The sequence below is a fragment of the Nipponia nippon genome, unplaced genomic scaffold, assembly GCF_047370975.1.
Source record: "Nipponia nippon isolate SJK-2023a ecotype South Korea unplaced genomic scaffold, ASM4737097v1 scaffold_7, whole genome shotgun sequence".
Taxonomy (NCBI): Eukaryota; Metazoa; Chordata; class Aves; order Pelecaniformes; family Threskiornithidae; genus Nipponia; species Nipponia nippon.
The window spans coordinates 8028126-8049916 of NW_028262391.1; the positions used below are offsets into that span (position 1 = coordinate 8028126).

General features: G+C 42.8%; 1 protein-coding gene across 1 annotated transcript in view; it reads right to left on the bottom strand.

Moving 5' to 3' along the window:
• SCHIP1 (schwannomin interacting protein 1) overlaps positions 1-21791 on the bottom strand; it is a 188276-nt gene that overhangs the window by 132385 nt on the left and 34100 nt on the right. The window contains exons 2-3 of the mRNA XM_087740024.1: positions 4307-4371; positions 3342-3422 (exon numbers count right to left, since the gene is read on the bottom strand). Coding sequence (XP_087596150.1) covers positions 3342-3422; positions 4307-4371 — 146 coding nt within the window. The remainder of the gene's footprint in view (positions 1-3341; positions 3423-4306; positions 4372-21791) is intronic.

Here is a 21791-nt window from a genome sequence, read left to right on the forward strand (position 1 = left end):
TTGGAAGTTCAGAGCCAGACCAGTATCCTTTAAAATTTCCTCCTTCCTGGGTAGCTGGGGACTTAAAACCTCCTCCAGAGCAAGGCGTGAGGATTGCTGTAGGAGCTCTGCCTTCAAACTCTAAACTTTGACCAAGTTTCTAAAACCTGATGTGAAATTCTGTAAAGAAATTCCATTTTCTGTGCCGGCCAGTGGCCGGGGAACTGGAGGCCGGGGTGGCTCTCACCAGGTGGCAGTGCCAGACCGCCTGTGCCTTTCTGAAGGTGCCAGGGAGACCAGTGAGAGATGCTGGGAATTAGAACTGTGTTTACAATGGTAATGGCATTAACACAAAGTATGTAGATGTTTGCATACAGGATGAACTGTGAACTCTGCAGAAAAGTGGAGCTAAATTCTGACCTGAGACTCAGCAATTCTGCTGCAGTGCAATGAGCTAGAAAGAGCTCCTTTTAGGATTTTTAAGCAATTGAGAGTTTATTCACAGGGATATCAAGTCAGTAAAACCTTTGGTGTGTCAGGTAGAGTACCCCGACTTTTGCTTAAGTTGTTCTCAGTGGTGCAAAGCTCTTGTGCTTCTCTCTCCCCAGGTGGCTGTGCAGGGAGCGGGTAGGAGCTGACGCTGACGCTCCTGCACCCTGCCTGCTCCCGAAGGGCTTGGCATGCTCAGCTCCCAGCCTTGCTGCTGGGGTGCTCCCACACCCAAACCCTGCCTGGCCCTGCTCCCACCAGCAGTGCCTGCACCCCGAGGCAGTGCAGCAGGCAATGCTCCTTCCTGAAGGGACCGTGCCATGTGCCTTATGGTTTGAACCAAAGGGTCCGAAGACTTTGGCGTGGATTTACTTTGTTCTAGGAATACTTTTTTTATGTTGCCTTTTTAACAGTTAAGATACACACAACAGCGTGGCCAGCAGGACCAGGAAAGTGATGGTCCCCCTGTACTCACCACTGGTGAGGCTGCACCTCGAGTACTGTGTTTAGTTTTGGGCCCCTCACTACAAGAAGGACACTGAGGTGCTGGAGCGTGTCCAGAGAAGGGCAACAAAGTTGGTGAAGGGTCTGAAGCACAAGTGTTAGGAGGAGCAGCTGAGGGAGCTGGGGTTGTTTAGCCTGGAGAAAAGGAGGCTGAGGGGAGACCTTATTGCTCTCTGCAACTACCTGAAAGGAGGCTATAGGGAGGTGGGGGTCAGTCTCTTCTCCCAAATAACAAGTGATAGGACGAGAGGAAACAGCCTCAAGCTGCACCAGGGGAGGTTTAGATTGGATATTAGGAAAAATTTCTTCACCAAAAGGGCAGTCAGGCACTGGAACAGGCTGCCCAGGGAAGTGGTTGAGTCCCCATCCCTGGAGGTATTTAAAAGATGGGTAGATGTGGTGTTTAGGGACATGGTTTAGTGGTGGACTTGGCAGTGCTAGGTTAATGGTTGGACTTGATGATCTTAAAGGTCTTTTCCAGCCTAAATGATTCTATGATTCTAAGATGTGGTTTCTGCTCTCACTTTCACAAACCAGAAGAACATTTAGTGCTCAGACACCACCAAAAAGGCATTTGATTACAGACTGGCACGTCCAACTTCTTGGCTCTGCAGGAGGAGGACGAAGCTCAACACAAGGACACTTACAACTTCTCTTTGACTGCCTACAGTGCTGGGAACTCCAGACAGCAGGAAGTGCCTCTTGGCATGTAATTTTTCCTGGTCAGGGAACAATGCTCCCAACACACGTGACATTTTGAACATCTCAAGGTTGAGGAAATCAAATACATGTATGTTGTTATTTTTTTAGAAGAATACCAGATCAGAAACAAAACAGCATTCATTACAGCCTCACCAGGATAGGTGCACTTTAGAGCTAGTCAGGTAGGTTAAGTCCTGTGTTGTTTTCATTCAGGAGCTTTAAAATGGACAGCAAAGCTCCCAAATGTGAGTGCTAATGGAGGAGCTTTCAGTAAACTCATTTTGCTTTAAAAAATCCCCACATCTTCACACCTCAAGCATTTACACTTTGCATTGTTCCAGTTTCAAGCTTTACTGCATAATATATACAAGTAGTATTTACATATTTATATTTACATGCACTTTCTATTTTAATGCTTGGGAATATACTGAGGTGAAGTCATAACTACCCTTCTAGAAAGCTCTCTGAAAATTTATTCTTTCATCTGGCTTATATTTGCATGACTAAAAGACTCTGGCTGGATTTTAATTTGAAGCTTCATGTCCTTTTAATATTTTAATATAACATTAATATTTTAACGTCCTGTATAGCGAGTTAGCTGTAGCTTTTCAACTGAAAGTGAAATTCAGTGTGTAATGTAGCAATGCATATAACTCTCTGTAAAGCTGTGCCTGATGTCGCAAAATTTTGTCATGAAGTAGTTGGGGGCTTCAGCATAAAGACGTTAATATTTTTTGATGCAGGTGGAGCCATGTTAAACTTTTGCTGTTTGCTGGGAAGTCCAGTGGCACCATGTTAGCACAGAGTTGGTGCCGGCTGGACGGAGCTAATGCCTGCACCAGGGCTGGAGGAACAACGCTGGAACAGGCACAAAGAGGAGTCCTCTGCTCTGATAGACATGTGGGCAAGATTTAAGTTATAACCCCAGTGTTACCACATGTTCTGATACAGCCCATCAAGCTTTTTAGAATAATTGACCCCATGTAAACTATACAGCTCGTGGAAAATGTATTACAAAGGCTAAAATTATCGCATTTGGAAGCTGGGGAGTTCATTACAATAACACAGTGATGCTTATCTCTTCCTTCCAGGTGGTGCAGCTAGGTGTCATCTATGTGCCTTGGCTGAGTGCTAGCAACTGCCTTGCTTTCCAATAAAAACCAGCTTTCTTAGAGCCATATAGATATGCTGCAGCCCCCAGCCCAGGAGCCCTGGTCCCCTCAGGCTTACATCTCCATCCCCATGGAAACCCAAGGACTGCTCCTTGCAGAGGAGTCCCACGAGCCACCTGAGGAGCTTTAACCAGGCTTCCTGTTAGATGTGAAAAATACCGCTGAAGAGACTTCTGCTCGCTCTGCACTGTACATCCCCCCACCAGGATGTTCTCTGTATATACGAAAAATCTAGCAGATTTTCAAATATTCTATAGTTTCACAGAGGAAATGACAAAATTTGTACAACATTGAAGCTTAATGTTTGAAACTCAGTTCAAAGAGAATGTTCACGTCCACAAAGGTAGAGAAGAGCTTATCTACTTTGCAAAACTGAGGCTTTTTTATACTTAAAGTTACACAGAAATCCACGATAGATAGTCTGGGTTCTGTGGTTCAGGAGTCAGACAAACTCAGCTGCATTTAAAGGCAGAAAAGACATTCTTTGTTACTTACATTTTCACTTTTGATTCCAAGGGCTGTAAGTTGATATGATATTTTTCGATATTATTTTCCTCATCCATGGCAAGCTGATGGCTGTGGAAAAGAAAAAAAAAAAAAAAGAGTTTAATGTGTCTCAGCATGACATTTTTGCTATCACCATGAATTAATTCAGAAATTTTGACAGGAACAAATAAGAGCTGCTCATTATAAGGTATCACTGTCTTTGGAGGACGGCACCTGGGTCCCTGTCTCCAGCCCCATTTGACTGTTAACCAACAGTAACAATTTGGATCCAGTTTCCAGGTTGGAGCCTGTCTGAGTCCTTGCACTAAACCTTCCAGATGCCACAGCTCCAGAGACAGGCACACCCAGCAAAGAAGCCACTGCAAATAAAAAAACACTGGCGAATATAATAGATATTCTTGCTAAATTAACTTTCATCCCTGGGGCTATGTTTGAAAAGCTGGAGAGTAAAATGGAAAGTAACAATGGTAATGCCAGTAGCAAATGAATTACATCAGCAAGTGCCATACAGGAACATGAAGAAAAAATTCTTTGTAATAAACGATGACCGAGGAATTGGTGCTGCAAACCAATCTCTTTGAGAAAGCAATTTTAAAATGCTAGAAGATCAAAATCAAGCATCTTGGGATGCTGCTTTGGATGGGACTAATGACACGAATGAAAGGTCTTTGCATGAAAATTTGTAAGATTAGACCCCAACCTGTGGAGTTATTTTGAGACTTTACTGGACACTTAATTACATCATTCAATCAACAGCAGTTTTCAGAAATTATCCTCCTGCAACTAAAAATAAGAATTGTTTATGGGAGAGATGCAAAATATTGAATATTTAATATATTACCAAGTGAGAAACATAGTCTACAACAAAGACACTGGCCCTCAGAAAGGGCTTGTTACCTTGTAAAAGACATCACACTATCACATGTGAGATATCGTGGAAATTGCACATTTACCTTTGAAGCATGTCTTTGCCATCATTGACCTGTTCCAAGGTGTGCTGAAGCCTTTTGAGTTCTTCCTATAAGGAGAGAAAAAATATTTCAATGTGCTTATAGGAAGCCCTTGCTTTGCACTAATGCCATGTGTCGTGGTTTAAGCCCAGCCAGCAACTAAGCCCCACACAGCTGCTTGCTCACTCCCCCTGCGTGGGATGAGGGAGGGAATTGGAAGGGTAAAAGTGAAAAAACGCGTGGGTTGAGATAAAGACAGTTTAATAGGCAAAGCAAAAGCTGCGCATGCAAGCAAAGCAAAACAAGGAATTCATTCACTGCTTCCCATCAGCAGGCAGGTGTTCAGCCATCTCCAAGAAAGCAGGGCTCCATCACACATAACGGTTACTTGGGAAGACAAACGCCATTGCTCCGAACGTCCCCCCCTTCCTTCTTCTTCCCCCAGCTTTACATGCTGAGCATGACGTCACATGGTATGGGATAGCCCTTTGGTCAGTTGGGGTCAGCTGTCCCAGCTGTGTCCTCTCCCAGCTTCTTATGCACCCCCAGCCTGCTCGCTGGTGGGGTGGGGTGAGAAGCAGAAAAGGCCTTGGCTCTGCATAAGCACTGCTCAGCAGGAACTAAAACATCCCTGTATTATCAACACTGTTTCCAGCACGAAACTAAAACATAGCCCCATACCAGCTACTATGAGGAAAATTAACTCTACACCAGCCAAACCCAGCACAACACTGGAGATTCCCCCTTGACCTCAAGAGGTTGTGATCCAATGACTAAACAAAACAGTCCCTTGGGTAATGTCTACAGGTTGCTTTGAAATTTAGATATCCAAAATAGCTATAAAGAAACCAATACATTTATCAAGATGTCCAGCACATAAGTTTGAAAGAAAATATCAGACCTACAAAAAAATAGGCAGAGCAAAAGAAGAAAGTATTCTTTCACACCTTAGGTACGTGGCTGTTTTGATTTCAGAGGAGATGGTCTTGGTAAGAGGCAAGTGAGCATCAGCTTGTACTTTCAGACACTTCTCTTTGTTCTGCAATCAAACAGTATTCAGTCTCATAATTGAGAGAGTCACTGGCTGAGATTTACAGCCCAATGCCTTTACCAGGGTATTTGCATCAGATCCTGTTTCAAGCTGAGATGCCACAGATTTAACTGCAGATTCATAGCTGGGGTTCCCTGCATCCATGCTAATGTTCCAGGAAAAATCTACCCATGATGTTCACAACAGAGACATGGCTTAAAAAACTAAATTGTGTCTAGCTGGCAGGGTTTTATTGTTCAGAATGGGTGGGAGTTGAAGGGTGGAGGAGAACCTGGTCACAATGAAGCCCGTGCTCCAGGGGATGCAATTACTGGGCTGAACTTTCCATCCCTTCACAGGACACAATCCCACTGAGCTCCCTGACATCGCTGGGACACGCACGTGCAGAGGACACATGCCCAGTCTCCTTAAAAGCTGGGCTGACAAGCAAACACTGAACCCCCTCACTGTGCTCCTGTGATGCAATGCAAAGAGCGTCACCGTCCCGAGATGCAGGGATGTGCTTTCAGGTTTGTGTTTGTACAGCAACTGTTTGACAGTTAAGCAACACTGGAAAATGAGAAGTCTATGCAAAACATGAAGATGTTAACTCATGACTTCTTTTAGCTCATTACATTGGGAATCAAATGTAAAAGTAAAAGCTACTCAGAGTAGAGAAGGAGGGTAATTTACTTTACACCTACCTTGCATACAGATACAGGATTCCCAGGAAGGCTAAGAACATTAAAAAGGCAAAACAAGGATATTTTCGTCTTGTAGATTTTATCTGACCTGGGGATGAATCAAAGATTTTTGTTTCCAATAAGACCATTGCAATCTTCATGAGCACAACAGATCAGCCAGCTCTACCTTCTGCTTTCCCAAATAAAGCCGATTTTGTGAAACAGAGAAATTTTATGTGGCACTGTTTAATCCTGTACAAGATTCTACCCTGTTCGACATGAAACAAGATCACAGTTGGTAGCTGATTTACTCCTAATACAGCTTTCATTTCTTTCCAGCCTTAGAAGGACTATTACTGCAAAATATGTTTTATGCATAAACTAGATTTGTCAAGATGACAAGTTCGCTATTTCCCCAGTCTTTGCCCCAGTCTTTGCCCCTCTGGGTCTTTAATTGTAGCACCATTTTTTGGACACACTGCAGCTGATAAAGCACTGTGCGTGATTCGGGATGCCTGGCTGCTGCCTACTGCTCATTGGCCATTGGAAATAATCCAGTCGTGAAACTTCTTTTTATTTTTGCTTTCCTTCCTTTTTTTTTTTTTTTTTTTTTTTTTTGCCTGTTCTGAGGAACATCCTCTTCCGGCACATTAGAAACAAGCAACTTTCAAAATTGTTTGCTCTGAAGCACAGTTCAGTTCAGAAGATAACCTTTTCTTCTCCCGCACTATTCCACTGGTCGTTTATTCAGCCTATCCCAGAGCTATGTACGGTAATTTAGAATGGGAAAACAATTTGCAATTGACTTTATATATAGCTCTGGGTGACAAAACCTGCATGACTTACATAAATCATTTCTTGTGTTTGACATCATTTTCTATTAACCTCAGGGTGAAGACTGAACAAAAAAAGTAAAAACCAAAATTGGTTGTGACATTTTTGACTATTCAGTCTTTCAATTAAACATCACCGGACAGTCTTTATAAAAGCCGTAATATAAGGCAACTACAGAAGGGGCATAGCAATGTTTGCATAACTGGGAAGAGAAGGAGACATAAAATCTATACTAATTTCAGTTTTGCATCATTAACCATAAAGTATTGATTATTGCTCCTTGCAACAAAATTTATGAAGCTAGCTCTGCTGCTGCACCCACAGAAAGCGATTCCATTGCTTTGCCCTCAGCCCCCGGCGCGGTAACTGATGGGTGGCAGTGACAGCCGGGATGCTGCTCTTCCAACCCGCAGCCTTCGGAGATGCATCTCCCAGATTAGACCAGGAGTGACCCAGCTGCAAACTCAAACTTCAGAAAATTAAACTGGAAGAGATCCATACTTCTGTTGGAATACATGATGAATTATGATGCCTCTATAAAACTTGTTATAATGTAAACATATTGTAAAATTTACTGCAGCTTTCATTTTCCTACTTCAGTTGAATACAGACATTAATAGCAATCGGGTAGCTACAGACATATATAGATATCTAAGGAAGAAAAAGCACTGAAACCTTGAAGTGCAAGACAGGTGTTAAGAGCAAACTAAAGTGTCTTTTTCTAGTCTTTAATGTATACATTCTGTTTATGTATTAATTATTTTTCAGCCTGTAGATGTGTACTTTTAGGAAACTAGGCTATTGCAATGACTTAATTATTGCCAGGAAGCTTGGTAACCCTATGGGACACAAAAGACCAAGGGGCTCAAGTCTACAGACTCTCACCAGGGAGAAGCCTGTGTAAAAGAGCTGTTTTAAGCTGCGCTGAGCTGGCTCTCAGCACAGTCTGCACACTGTAAAAGCCTGGCTCGGCTTTGCTGTCAATATTCAGTTAGAACAAAAAGATTCTACTACCCTCTGCCTTTTTCCCTGCAAATCCTCTGTGTTTGGCTCCACGTAGCCCAAGGACAGGCTCTCTTGGTACATGTCCAGTGCAATGATTTAGCAACCTCACCCAGCTGCCTTCAGCAGTTTTCAGGGTCTTTTTTTTAGTGAAGAGACCCAGAGGTTGCTGTAGACTTTAGTTCTTGTTTGGGCTTGCACAGAAATGTCACCTCTTGTTTGACCAGCTGTGGAGATGATGGCAGCCAGCAGATATGGGATCGTTGAGGCAGGCTCAGATGGAGAGGAGCAGAAATCTAAAATGATCTAAATGCACTAGTCCCTAAATTCATTTTGAAGAAGTCTGTTTCAAAAAACAATTATTAGTGTAAATTCTAAAGAAAGAAAAGAAATCTGCAGATGTTAAATCATACTTAGATACATATTTACTTCCCGTAGCAGGCAATGATTCTTTTTTGTTCTGTACCCAAAAATATCCATTCAGGTCAGCGGAGCTATTTATACCTGTGGGTTTAGACTAGCACAGAGAAATCAGGGCAGAGGCCACATATTAAAAATTAGTTTTCCAAATCCTTTTTGGATATGCATGCTATTGTTTGAGTGTCTCTGCATACGAGGTCTGTCGATTGATGCCGAATGAATATACAACAGTGCTTCCCAAGAGGTACAGAGAGAGAGAGAGACTGGAAGAGAAAGCTTCAATTTCAGTAAACTGCAGCCCAAAAATAGCAGTAAAATAGGTTTGTTTTTCCATTTTACAATTAAGAGTGAGTGTAGCACTTATTCAAACATGCCAGCTTTGGGTAGTTCTCTATTTCATTGATGTTCTTCCAAATTTTAATTGGAATTTTGTTGAATGGTGATTTTCTATTATACAGGAAAACTGGCACTTATGTGTGTTTCTTCCTCCCTTACTTGCAAGTTGCTTGACGAAACACCATGGTGCCAGTTTGAGATCCTCCTCTTCTGGCATAGAAAGGCCACAGTGACGTACGTTGGAGTCGCACAGTCGCTCTTGCCCCGATGGAGCAGGGTGCTGGAAAGGGGCTGGAGCATCAGCCCTGCCCAACAGCACCTGGGTGAGATGTAGCAGAGCAGAGCACAGCCCAACTGCTGCCTTGAAGGAAACTGTGTCTCACCAGCCTGCCGGTGCTATGCAGGGAGGGAGTTAGTGCCGAGAGGTTTAATTTGGAAATACCAATAAAGATCACTGGAGCTTTCACAGCCGCTCTTGCCAGCAAATGTGTTAGCTCATCTCATTGTTCCAGAGCTGCTGCATTTAAAAACAAACATATGATGACTTCTCTGTAGCACTGACACAGGCATGTGCAAAACCGATCATTCCTTTCCCAGCACAACCTCTGAAGTGATGGCACAGCCAGGGCAAGCACAGCTGAAGGCAGTCTGAAGCCAGAAACACTGTAATGCCTACTGCTGCTAAGACCAGAAGCCATGCAGGATCCATCCCCTGATCAAAGCCACCTGATGCCTCTTTCTGTCACCTATTAGGAAGCCAATGTATAGGCTTAAACATTCTCACCTCCTGCCGTTTTCCAATCCTGTGGTCATCAGAGGTGGATACAAGATAATGAAACTCTCTCTGCTGCTGCTCACCTCTCCCAGTCCATCGCACCAGTCTGGGGACAGCACACACAGTGCTAAACCACCTTTAGCACCAGCTCTGATCCACATGCCATTTGTATCCCAGCACGGAAGCAGCAGCCTCAGCTGCTTTTCAAACACCCCAGCTGCTTTTTGTTACTGGAAACAGTCCATTGCCAATGCTGTTCTGAGCTGCTTACACCCAGGTCTGCTGTTATCCGCATTTTAAAGACTTTGTTTCCCATTTAACAAAGCATTGCCCTCACTTCCTTTTTGTGTCCATGAAGCGTCTTGGGGTTTATTAATTTTATATTTTTTCTTTTTTAATTTTTTTCATTTTCATTTATATTTTGCCTAGTTTTCTCAGGGAAGACCATGGCCCCTGTATTAAATGATGTAGAGTCTGTGCTTCAGTCTGACAAGGCCTGTCAAGCAGTGTGTTAATTAAGCCTCTTAGCAAGATACAATGACTCTAAAGAGGATAGAAAGATCAGGATGCTTTGCGGTGAAGGCTTTTACTCACTACTATTTTAGGCATCCATTCATGCTGGCATGGAGGGGCTGCTCCCATAGGAAACACACTGGATTACATGAGCAGCCCCCTAAAGCTTCTGTTCCGTCTTGGTACAAAACAGGGGGGTTGTCCCCAAAGCAGCATCTCTGGTGGCACATCAGAGGCACAAGGAGCCCCAGCTTGGGCAGACATGAGACCATCTGCATTATTTCCCATTTTAGGGACGTGTAGAGTGTTCTGCATCCCATTTCAGGGGCTGGAACGTAAAAGCTAATGCTACTGGATGGTCAGCATATTCAGGATGTAAAGTTGGTAATTAAATGTCAGATGGTGGCAACTGCTTCATATCTTGGAACAAAAAGACACATTAGACGACAGTGGCTTTTGTATATTAGGGGTGGGAGGGAGAAGGTCCTATTTTATTTGCTCTGTCAACCCAACAGGGACATCGAACACTTCAGCTATGAACGTTCAAGAAAAGTAAGTTAACTGCACAAGATTAACATAGCTACAGGGGCTTTGCAATCCACAGCTGTCAGAATGATTTGCCAGATCACTTTAAAAAATTGTGCCATCAATAGTTACCTAAACCTACTTTAAAAAGATCCACATTCAGATTTAGAAACAAAACATGAATTAGTCTTGCTGAAATGGTTAGTTACTGCAGGGAGACACAGCATGGTCATTCAGGTCAGACCGTGTATCCTGGCCTGTCACTGACCTCTGATGGCACCTTAGGTCTTTCCACCTCCTTTCTTGTGTGCATCTTGTCCATTTAGGTCACAATATCTTCAAGGAAGGGAACAGCTCTTATTTTTTGCTTGTGCATCAGGGAACTGATCTTGATTAATTAAAATAGAATGTGGTTATCAAGCACTAATAAACAGCAAACAATTTCAGACTCTTCCATCACTCTTCCATCAAATACTGCCTGTATTTCCCTTCCATGGCTCACCTTCACTGCAGGGGTATCACAGTCCCCTGCTACAAACGTGGCTCCCGGTGAGCACAGGGTAAATGTGTGGAGGCTCTGTCCATACACTTGTCTTTACAAACAAACCAACGAAGGTGTCAACCAAAACCTGAGGACTGCTCAAGGAAAGAAAGTGTCACATTGAACAGAAAATGAGGCCAAGAGTAGGAACCAAAGGGCAAGCATCACTGAAACTTTTTAGGCTGGAAAGAGGTTACCACTAATTAGACTGCCACTGGGCTGGGTGTTAAGCACCACGGCTGTTCAGCACAAATGAGCGTGTGCTGATGCTGCAGTAAGGTTTCTGAGGACGTAGCTGCTAAATGGAGCACATAGGGGAACAGTAGCCATTAGGCAATTAACTCCCACAGTTTGTTACTCACGTTTCCATTATTCTAGATACTTAAGAGATACTTCACTCAATACGCATCATCTTAGTTTATTGAAAACCAAAATTATGCTTGCAGAGCCCAATTGCTACAATTTAGGTTATTCTCCGACAAGAAGAACCACGTTGCTTTCGACTGTTCTCCAGCACAGACCAACTCTCAGGGAATGTTTTCAAAAACAAGTTTCCTGTGAGTTTACTAGCAAATAATTTTACAGAATATGGTCTAATTTTCCAAAGGTCCCCTTAGGTCCTCCTTACAACGTGACTCGGTTGACAAGTCTTTTGTGGTTTCTTACTTGCTCAGTTTGGTGTGTTTAGAAATCTGTTGTACCATTGTTTTTTTCTGTCATACCATGGCTTTTTTTTCCCCCATCCTTCACATGTAATTCATATCTATAATGTCCCCACACATACAGCAGCGGAGAATCACCTACAATGCTAGCACTGAGAAGTCGCTTCTGGCTAAGGGACTTCTTGTCCAAGTACTGTGAAATCTTCGTGCTGATTTGGACTGCTTTCAGATTGACTTCTGAGGTTTACCATGGGAATTCAGGAATGGAGCTGGGGTGCAAGTTCAGGATCATTTGAATCAGGCTTTCCTGTAACCCTGTCCCACAGAGAAAAAAAAATACTGCAACAGCACTTCTGATAGTTTCTAGATTACTTTTTGCTTTCTGCACCCTCTGCTGTTCAGCACACAGTGTGACCCAACACAACAACTGGTGGCTGAGTCCCTCACCCTGCTCCTGCCTGCTAACCCAGGAGCAGCACAGCCCCACCACCTGCCTGGGGCTGGCTTGGGTTTCAGAAGCTGGAACTCAATGTTGGGTTGTAGGTACATCCCTCAGTCCCTTCACTGAAAACCTAACAAGGCAGAGAAGGAAAAGCTTTATTAGAGCGAGTTTGCTGTTCTGCCAAAGGAAACTCCTTGCTGCATGATTTCTGAGAGTTTTACTCATTACTGCTTAAAATTCCTAGGGGATGCATTTGCCTCCTATTTCAAAGGACACTTTCATCACTTAATAGATGAATTGGTAATATTTTCATTTTCTTTACATAAAGCCCTTCCTCCCTTTTTATACCTTATGGTCATAATATCCAATTGTTTCTCTTCCCAGTCTTGTAAATCATGATGTTGCTCTCTCCTCCCTCATCATTTAATCAAAATAGGACTCAATACAAAACTTCATTGACCAAGTGTAAACCCAGCATAGGGAACAAAAGCAGAAAGTCCTGGCCTTCATATCTTTGAACTAAGCTCTTGCCTAATCCCTTTGCTATGATCTTGGTTATGTAAGGATGCCCAGAACAGCTGATATATTAATTCTTCTCGTAAGCGGGTGTAAATGGCCAGAAGGGAAATGTAGCAATGCTGGTGACATCTCCCAGGGGACAGGAGCACTCACAGAATGACCTGTTGAGCTCTTTTCCACTCTCCATGATATCAATAAATTTTTCTTTTACTTCTTTCAGCTCTGCCCTCAGGAAGAGTAATCTATTGCACCATGGCTACAGAACATTATTTCATAGTTACAGCAGCTCTGGAAATCTTGCACAAGGATGAATACCATTAAAAAGCCAAGTCAGACTCCTTTTAAAAAGCCTCTTCTTTCTGATGCTGTCACTGCGGTCAGGGCTTTCAACAGCACCGCTTCTGCCTCGAAATACACAAGCTTTTAACTTTTGCCAAGGGAACCAACTAGAAAGAACGAAGCCTCTTGACATCTTGGCTTCTCTGTTGCCAAAGTGCTTCTGAAACTACAGCCAGTCTGAACACAGAGGAAAAGGTCTGGAGCAACACGAGCGCTATAGGAGACTCAGCAAAGAAAGCATTTCATAGGTTATAGTTCAAGCGAAAAAGAAAAAAAAATAGCTATATATAGATACACACACTGGGATTCAAGTTCATGGCAAGAAAGCCAATTTCCCTCTGAAGTCCAGAAATTTTTGGAGTCAGATATGACAGGTACCCTACAAGCGGCAGGAGGCACTAAATGATTCACTTATGGAATGAGGAGATGCTATGACCACATTTAGGATTTTAATGCCATTTGTATGGGACCTGATGTGACAGTGCAAAACCTGGTGTAAATCACCACACCTTCACCGAAGCAGACAATGTGTGTTACATGTTATCCATATACTTTACCTTTACTACAGCGACAACCTATACCAGAGCTAGAGCTCATGCAACCAGCATGCTGTAGGAAATGCCGATTTTTTCAAAAGCAAGTTTCCATTTGGAATGAAAACCAACAATTTTGACATGCCAAATGCCGCCACACATGCTGTTAGAACAACCACCCTTCCCTGCAAGTCCTGGATAGCAAAAGGAAGCCCTGAAATCCCAACGGGGCATGCCCAGTGCTGGAAAAGCCATGGAGGCAACGGGGCCAAAGCTCACCAGGGCTGACCACCTGTGAACACTGCACTGCAGATTAGGCAGCAAAGCCTAATCACAACATGTTTCAGAAGAAATGAAGCTTTCCAACCCAGTACTTTAATCTTCAAGAAATGAAAGTAAATGGCAACCCCAGTGTTGTGTTTTGCTTTATGGCACAAAAGCTGCTCCTTGAGAGAACATCATTGGCCAAATTACATGGGGAATGATCGGTGAATATTTTTGTGGAAAAGAGACATGTCTGTCCTTAAGTGTCACCAACAGACCAAGTTTCTTTATCTTTACCATTACTTTACCCTTCCTCTGAAGGGGTGCAGAATTATGCCTGCTAAAAAGACACCAGTGTTTTGGTCTAACGGTTACTTTACGAAGAACACAAATCTGCACCAAACCCACTCTACTGGAAGAAACCCACACCTTCCATCTCCCTTTAAGGTCTTCATTGCAAATTACAGTTGAGTCCAGCTTAATTTTGAGAAAAATATGATGAAATTGCAACCAAGCCAGTGTGGATTTCAGCATGCCAGGAAGGGGAAGGCAGGGGGAAAATCTGACATGACAGATCCATCTTCTGAACTCCCAGTGGAGGTTTTTTCCCCCAGAAAAAGTAAGCAGCTCTTTTTATAGCTCATGAGCCTATTACTTCTAATGACAACAACAGATGACTGTTTTAAAACTGAAAAGAAACATATTAATCCAATTTTCAGCTTTTCAGCATGTGGTACTGTCTACTAATTTTCACAAAAGAGAAGACTGATGAACTAGTTTAGGAATCAGAAGGTTACTGTAAAAAAAATTAAAATCACACATCTGTTACAGAAATGCTTTTCTACACGTCTCACATTTCTGAAAGTCCCGTTTAGGCCAAGCAGTATGTATTTCGTCCATAACCAAGAGCTGCTTTTTGGAAAGCATGCACAAATATCTATTACTTTGCACTGTAGCAGCACTTACAAAACAGTCCCCAAGCCATCAGCTTCACAGAGACTGCCTTTGCTTGGACAATGGACCTACAGGATTTAATGCCAGGACGCTTTGCCCTCCAGTACTGCATGCATGGGAATACCCATCTCTAGGCAGGACAGGCATCCCCGTGCCAAGGCAGTGATGACAGAGGTGAGGCAGAAGCATTAAGCAGCTCCGAGTCATGATGAGTGTGGACAGGCATGCATGGAGGAGGCTGCCAAGGAAGATGGCCTTAGCATGGCCTGGCTCATCAAGCCTTTACACGCTGTGTAGCTGCTGTTTGTCCTCAGCCACAGCATCAAGGAGCAATCTGGCTCCCAAAAGGTGCCATCAGTTTCCAGCCAGCCTGAACACACAGGCCACTGTGCTTTGCTCCTGTTTTTAAGCGTCTGAGACATTGTCACCAGCATGGTCCCTCTCTTGCAAGTCACATGAGTGAGAGGTGCCAGCACAGTCAGCAGCCACATGAAATCTCTGGTTGAGGACTCTGGAGAAGAGCAGCTACCTCTACGGATTTTAGGTTCATGGAAAAATACGTGCATTCTGTGCATTCGCAGAAACACTACTTTCTCTGTTATGATGAACTACAGACTGAGCAGTTTTGATTAGGGTCTTAATCTTTATGTATATTGTAATTTTCATCAAACACTCTTGTGTTTGTCTTCAACATGAGAAATAGCTTTTCTGTGCTGATAATAATGAAACTACTCACTCATTCTGATGCTTGTAACTATGCAAGCACACCAAGAAACCAGCAATCCACTTATTAATGTGTCAGCTGAGCTGTGCTTGCTAAAGACAGTAAGCACAAGTTATGTCAGTCTCCACCCCTGCACTACCTTCCTTTCCATCCCCACCATCTCTTGATCATACAATACGATATTTTCTAATGCAAGTGGAAAATATTTTATATTTAGCAGCCAGCAACTGCTCAGCCATAAAGATCATTACAGCTGCAGAAACAGAGAAACAGTCCTCCAAAGACAGCAGGCCGCATGCAGCCTAGCCAACCTCCCTCATCATCCACTCCAGACATTACGTCCCAGAAGTTCATTGGAACAGGTTGCCCAGAGAAGTTGCGGATGCCCCATCCCTGGAAGTGTTCAAGGCTGGGCTGGATGGGGCTTTGAGCAACCTGGTCTAGTGGAAGGTGTCTCTGCCCATGGCAGAGGTGTTGAAACCAGATCATGTTTAAGGTTCCTTCCAACTCAAACCATACTATGATTCTATGATATGATTCAACAGTAACAAAGGACTTGCATTTTTCTGTGCAGATCTGACTTTCATAAAGCTTCCTCAGCATTCTCAAGAAGTAAATCTGCACCATATCCATTTTCAGGATGGGCATAATTATGCTAAGAGGCATGCGCAGGCCAATTAAATCAGTAGGGAGATTAGCAAAAGGGCTATCTAGGCTAAAGCAAATGCCATGGCCCTTGCTTGGATCCCAACACTGATAGCATTTTAGGATTGAGCTAAGAGCACCCTACATCCATGTATCATTACCACCTTGCCAGAGCAGAACTGTAAGCCAGGGAGCCAACATGGGTTCCTGATCAGCTACTGTTCTTGCATGAGCCAACAGCTCCAACTAATAACCCCTCACAAAACTCATCAATTTAACCTAGCAAGGATTTTTTTTTTTCTTTTTTCTTCTCTTCAGTCCCCAGCTTGCCGTATGCAAACTGGATGGCAAATTTATCAAGGTAGGGACCCCGTGTTGGCAGAACAATCACCACGTGTATGAGGCTTCATATACACAGAGCACCTTGCTAAGTGATTTTTTTTTTTAAGCTCCTTCAAAAAGAGACTGTTTATGCCGTGGCATTTCACCCCAGTGCAATTGGAAACAGCCACAGTCCAACTTAAGAGGGGGATAACAGCAGAAATTCCTCTAACTTTTGTAGCACTGCTGGGGACCACTATAAAATGGTACTGAGCTAATTAGACAAGTCATAAAGATGTTCCCTTGGCAATCTCACAGGTGAAATAACCTGATCTTCTACACCCTGCCTTCATAGTTAATCTCTTGATAAGAGTCATTAACACAATTGTTCAGTCTACTGTAGTCCCTTTATAAAGTGCATGTAATTTACAATCCCATTAAAAAGATGGCCACAGATTAGTCTCAGAGGCAAATTACAAAACTATTCAGTTGTGTTTTTAGCACATTAGCTGTAGCTATATGAATCCTGGAGAAAAAAATAAACACAGAACATAGCAGGTTTCAGAGCAAGTATACCCATCAAAACCCACCTATCTAATTTTCTGCATAAAAATTAAATATAATTGCAAATTGTGGGATACCCTGCTCAGCCGCTGAGCAACCATGTGGTCTTTTTTCTTTTGTGAATAGCAAGAAAAAACCAAGTACTAAAAGAACGCAAAAGGTATACAAAGTTCTTTCATTTAAAAAGCTAAGATTTAGTTACTTCACAGCTTATGCTAATTTTCTGCCGCTATTCAGTATTCAAGTTATTTCTGTTATGTAATTTGAGGTGCTGGAGGATGCTAAGCACTGGGTGTTTCAACAGAGCGGAAAGAGTGAAGGCACTGGACCTTGTAAAAATATAATGAAACAGATGTTTGCTGCTTTTCTGTATTTATGCTTCTTAGTATCAACTTCTAAAATCCAGCATGTAGAAGAAGCTTCCAATACTACCTTCAGGAGGCTCACTTTCATCTAGGAAAGTGATTAGGAGATTGTTTCAAAAAATCAGCAGAATACTCTGGCTTTGTCTGGGCTTCTCCAAAAGCTTCACAGGTCCTAAACAAAATGCTTGAGGTAGACTCCAAATGCACAAACACTGTGAAACATCTTCCACAACAGAGCCATGGTCCTACCTGGGATCTTAGGACAGAAACAGCTCAGGAGTAATTTTTCATAGGATACAAGAAAAAGCACTCGGATCCTATTAGTTTTCAACAAAATTTAGCCATTTGAGCACTTTGGAGATTAGAAAACAAGATTTTCAGAGTTTAACATTATTGAACTTCCCAATGTAAGAGGCGTCTCATTCTTGTGTTTCCAGTCCCTCCTCATCCTTCAGCAGCACTTTACCTTCCAAGGGCTCTCCATTTGTTTTTCTGTCTTTCGCAAACAATAAACGAGACGGGGAATTTAGAACATCACAAAATAGGGCAGCAAATATTTCTAGTTTGTAAAAGAAGCCCCCTCATATTTCTACTCCAGCTATAGGGAGGCTTGAAAGCAGCATGCTAAAAAATGACAGCGCTTCCCAATAAACATATTTTAGGAGGAAATCCGAGGATTCTGTGCCGTGTAGGAAACAAAGGCTGTGTTTTCAAGCTTTTGCGTGAAGGTGTGCATCACTGAGAGTCAGAGCATGAAAACAGCCAGGCCATGCTAGAGTCCGTCAGAGCAAGAAGAAGGGACTGGCTACGACCACCATGGACCAAGGCAGATGGAGCAGAGGCAGGCGGCGGTGATGGGCAGAGGTGGCAAACTTCTTTCAAAAATCTAGGCTTGAATCTGTTTTGAAAAGTTCATCCTAAGGTCAGAGGTTGGTTCAAGCCTTCCTCCCTCCTCAGAGTTGTCTGACATTAGCAAGATGCCTGCAACTCCAAAAATATTTAACGACAAGCACGTGCAGGAGTCACATTGCTAACCTGGAGAGAAATAAAATAACACTCCCAAGCTTTATATTATAGGCGAAGTGACAGCAACCACTGATATAAGGAGGAGGCATCTATGGCAGTATCTGCTAGGTTCAGAGGTTGCTCTTGTTTGAGCTCCTGAGGAGTTAAATCTAATTTCTCATATACTGCAGATATCTAAAAAGATGTTTTAATTGAAGGCAGTTGCTTAGCAACTGCATCCCCTGTGCTGCAGCGATGCTTTTCACCTGGAGCAGATAAACATCAGGATGGCACTTTACAAATCTGATTAGCAGCAATGAAATAGCTGGCTACAACGAGCTGCAAGTGCTTTTCCAGAAGTTGTGCTTCTAACCTGATACCTATCAGCAGGGAAAACCCAATGAAACTCATTTGCAGGTTAGAAGAGCTCTCTTCTCCCCCTCTTGCCCAGCAAACATTTCAGTCTGCTTCTCACAACCAGAGCTGATCAAGAGGGAGATAGCATTGGCAGGATTTTTCTTACTCGAAAGATTTCATTGCAGTTGAACACATATACTAGAGTACTTGCAATCATGCACAGATGTTTTTCTGAACAGGCCTACGATTCTTTGAAAAGCACCAGAAAAAGCACATTTCCAGACCACACAGAAAAAGATTTCCTTGTAACTTTTATAACTGGACATTGTTGTTTAAAGACTGCTACTATACTAGCCTTTACAAGCTGTTTAAGAGCTGGTTATTGGTGCTACTACTGCATTTCTAACAAAGAATATTAAGTGCTTGAATAGCTCACTTTCAACACCTTTGCATTATAATGTTAGTATAAATGTTAACGTTTATACCTTACTTCTATCATGTTCAGTGATCTGCTATGTTGGAGTCTAATACATGGCAACCAATTAAGCATTTAAGATTCAGAAAAGATTCATATGCATTTTCCCATCCATTACAAGTCAGCTACACGTCCCAGCCATGACCAGAATGCAATTTGCCAAGTAAAGGCTATTCTCGTTGCCTTTATTAGGTTCCAAAAATCCCAAATACCAAATGCAGAATAACAGGCCATGAGTCCCCAGAGAACTGTCTATTTGAATGCTCAGAGACGTGCTTGAGACTCACTTCTCAGGTCTCCAGATACCCTCAGAGGGTTATTCACCAGCAGCACCCCAGCTGATGGGGTGGGGAGCAGCCTGGCTTGGTACCACGGGGCCAAGAGGCGGCAAGGGGGGCTGGAAGGAGCGTGAGCTTGTAATCCAGACAGCTGGACTAAGGAGCAGGGGACATTTTTCATGAGCCTTGACATGTCAAATACCAAACCAATTGCAAGAAGAGCTTCCAGGAAGTCAACGGTTCCTAGAAAGGTACAGAAGAACTATGCCCTGGGCAGGCCCCAGAAGAAGATATGGTGGGAGGGTTTTCAAGGCAAGTTTAATTTACTCAGCTTAGATTTGAACACCTAACCACCACAAAGGTCCAGTTAAAAAAAAACCCTTCTGCTCCAGCTGGTACTTGAGCATCTGCATAGATTTTTCATTTTAAATAGGACTTGGAAAAACATGTGAATTTGCTGTCTAGGATTAGAATGAACTTCAGCATGTGGTAGAAGCCTGTCTCGGTGTTACATATACCAAGCTTCACTATGAGAAGTGAAGCTTGGGCTTTTGACTCTCCCAGGGTGAGTCACACAAACCTGCAGCTGGTGTTGCAGGAGTGGGCTACAGAATGTGCCTTCTCTTGGCAAGTACTTGTAGACTGCCTTTGGTGTAGCATCTCCATACCACAGTACAACTATCAGGATACACAGCAGGGCTCTGTCACATCTTCTAATATCACTCCAAAGTATTGAGCCAAGGACACCCTTATTGGAGCTTGGCTGCAGTTATTGAGCTATTTGCTGAAGTCCAGATTCTGGAGGGCTGTTACTGTAATGTAGACAAAGTACTAATTAGCCTGGACCATAGAGAATTTGTCCCAAATGTATTCTTTATCTGCGGGATGAATCATGTTGAATCATTGGTTGTAAACCACATGAATCAATTAAATTATAAGCCAGAGTTTCCTCTTTTCCATTTAGTCTTCTGTGATCTCTTAGATAACTCTCTGTTCTTTGTTATTATTCCTTGGTTTAGACCTTCATTCTCATCGCAACAACCGGCGGAGCTGGTAAACAGTTGAAAATTGAGAGACAGGGCAGTTTTCTATATGATTGACACTAGGCAAGTGAAGCACAGAGGAGTAGCTTAAGCTGGTTGCCAGTTTTGAATGCCGCTTGTCTCATGACAATAAGGTCGTAATGCTTTACATAAGGATGCTGCTATTTGACAGTTAAAAGGAAGTTAAAATAATAACTGGAAAATTCTGTCCTTAAGCTACTGAGGAGAAAATAGAGATAGCCAGAGGAAATTCTTTCCCTCCTCAAAAATAAGATCCCATATAGCTGCCCTTTTTTTTTTTTTTTTGACAAGAATATTGCTAGCAAGCTACCTGGACACTGATGTTTTCAGTTTTATTTAGAAAAACTTGAAGAAAGTCATCTACCTAAGATGGAACGAAAATTTAAAGCCTTATGTAGTCATCAAGCCAAGACAGCTACACCCAAAATATGTCCTTCTAATTATAAAAAGAGCAATCAACACTTGTATTTCAGGAGCTAAGGAGCTCCGATAGGGCCAAGATGATGTTCCCTTCCCTCTTTGCCATCTTCAAACTTGGTTAGCCATAGGTAGGGGTAGGAAAGATAAACCACTGCACCTCACAAGAAATTTGTGATGCTACAGGGGAGAGATTAAAGGGGTGATGTGATGCACGGTGATCCATGGCAATCTATCTTAACAAGTAGGGGGATGGAATAGGAGCAAATCTGCATGGCAAAACCAATGGTCTGATAAGCAGTTGGGGATATCAGCAACCTGGTCCTGGGGACAAACACCCATCAGTGGCTCTCAGCTTAGCTCCAGCCATGACAAATACAGTTTGTGCAGTGAGAGATGTTCTAAGTACAGTAAAGGAGGGCAATTGGGAAATTCATTTCAAAAGACACTCTCCTGATCCAAACTAAAATGCTAATATAGAGGCACTGATGTCAATCTAATGTCCTGTTAGTCTTCCATAGGTCTGGGGCACCAGGATGCAGAATATTCATAGAATCAACACATAGCATTTAGAGCTGAAATAATAAATACTTTTTCCTTGGTGGTAGCACTCCAAAGTCAAAGCAGAACCACAGCTTTATTTCCAAGGTTTATTAGCTCTTCAGTTATTACATTCCCTTGTTTCCTTGGCTCACCCTCCCGCCAGCTGCCTTATTTGCTGTGTGAAACCCTCAGTATTAACCACAATACAGGTTCTTAATGTTTAATGTGTGGCTGATAGAATTCTGCAGCATCCAGCAGAGCCTTTGAATAAAGGGCACCCTATAAAAAACTTAAATGCAAACAAAAAAGCAGCATGTGAAATCATATGATAGAAGCTGGTCTCATTCAATCTCTGAAA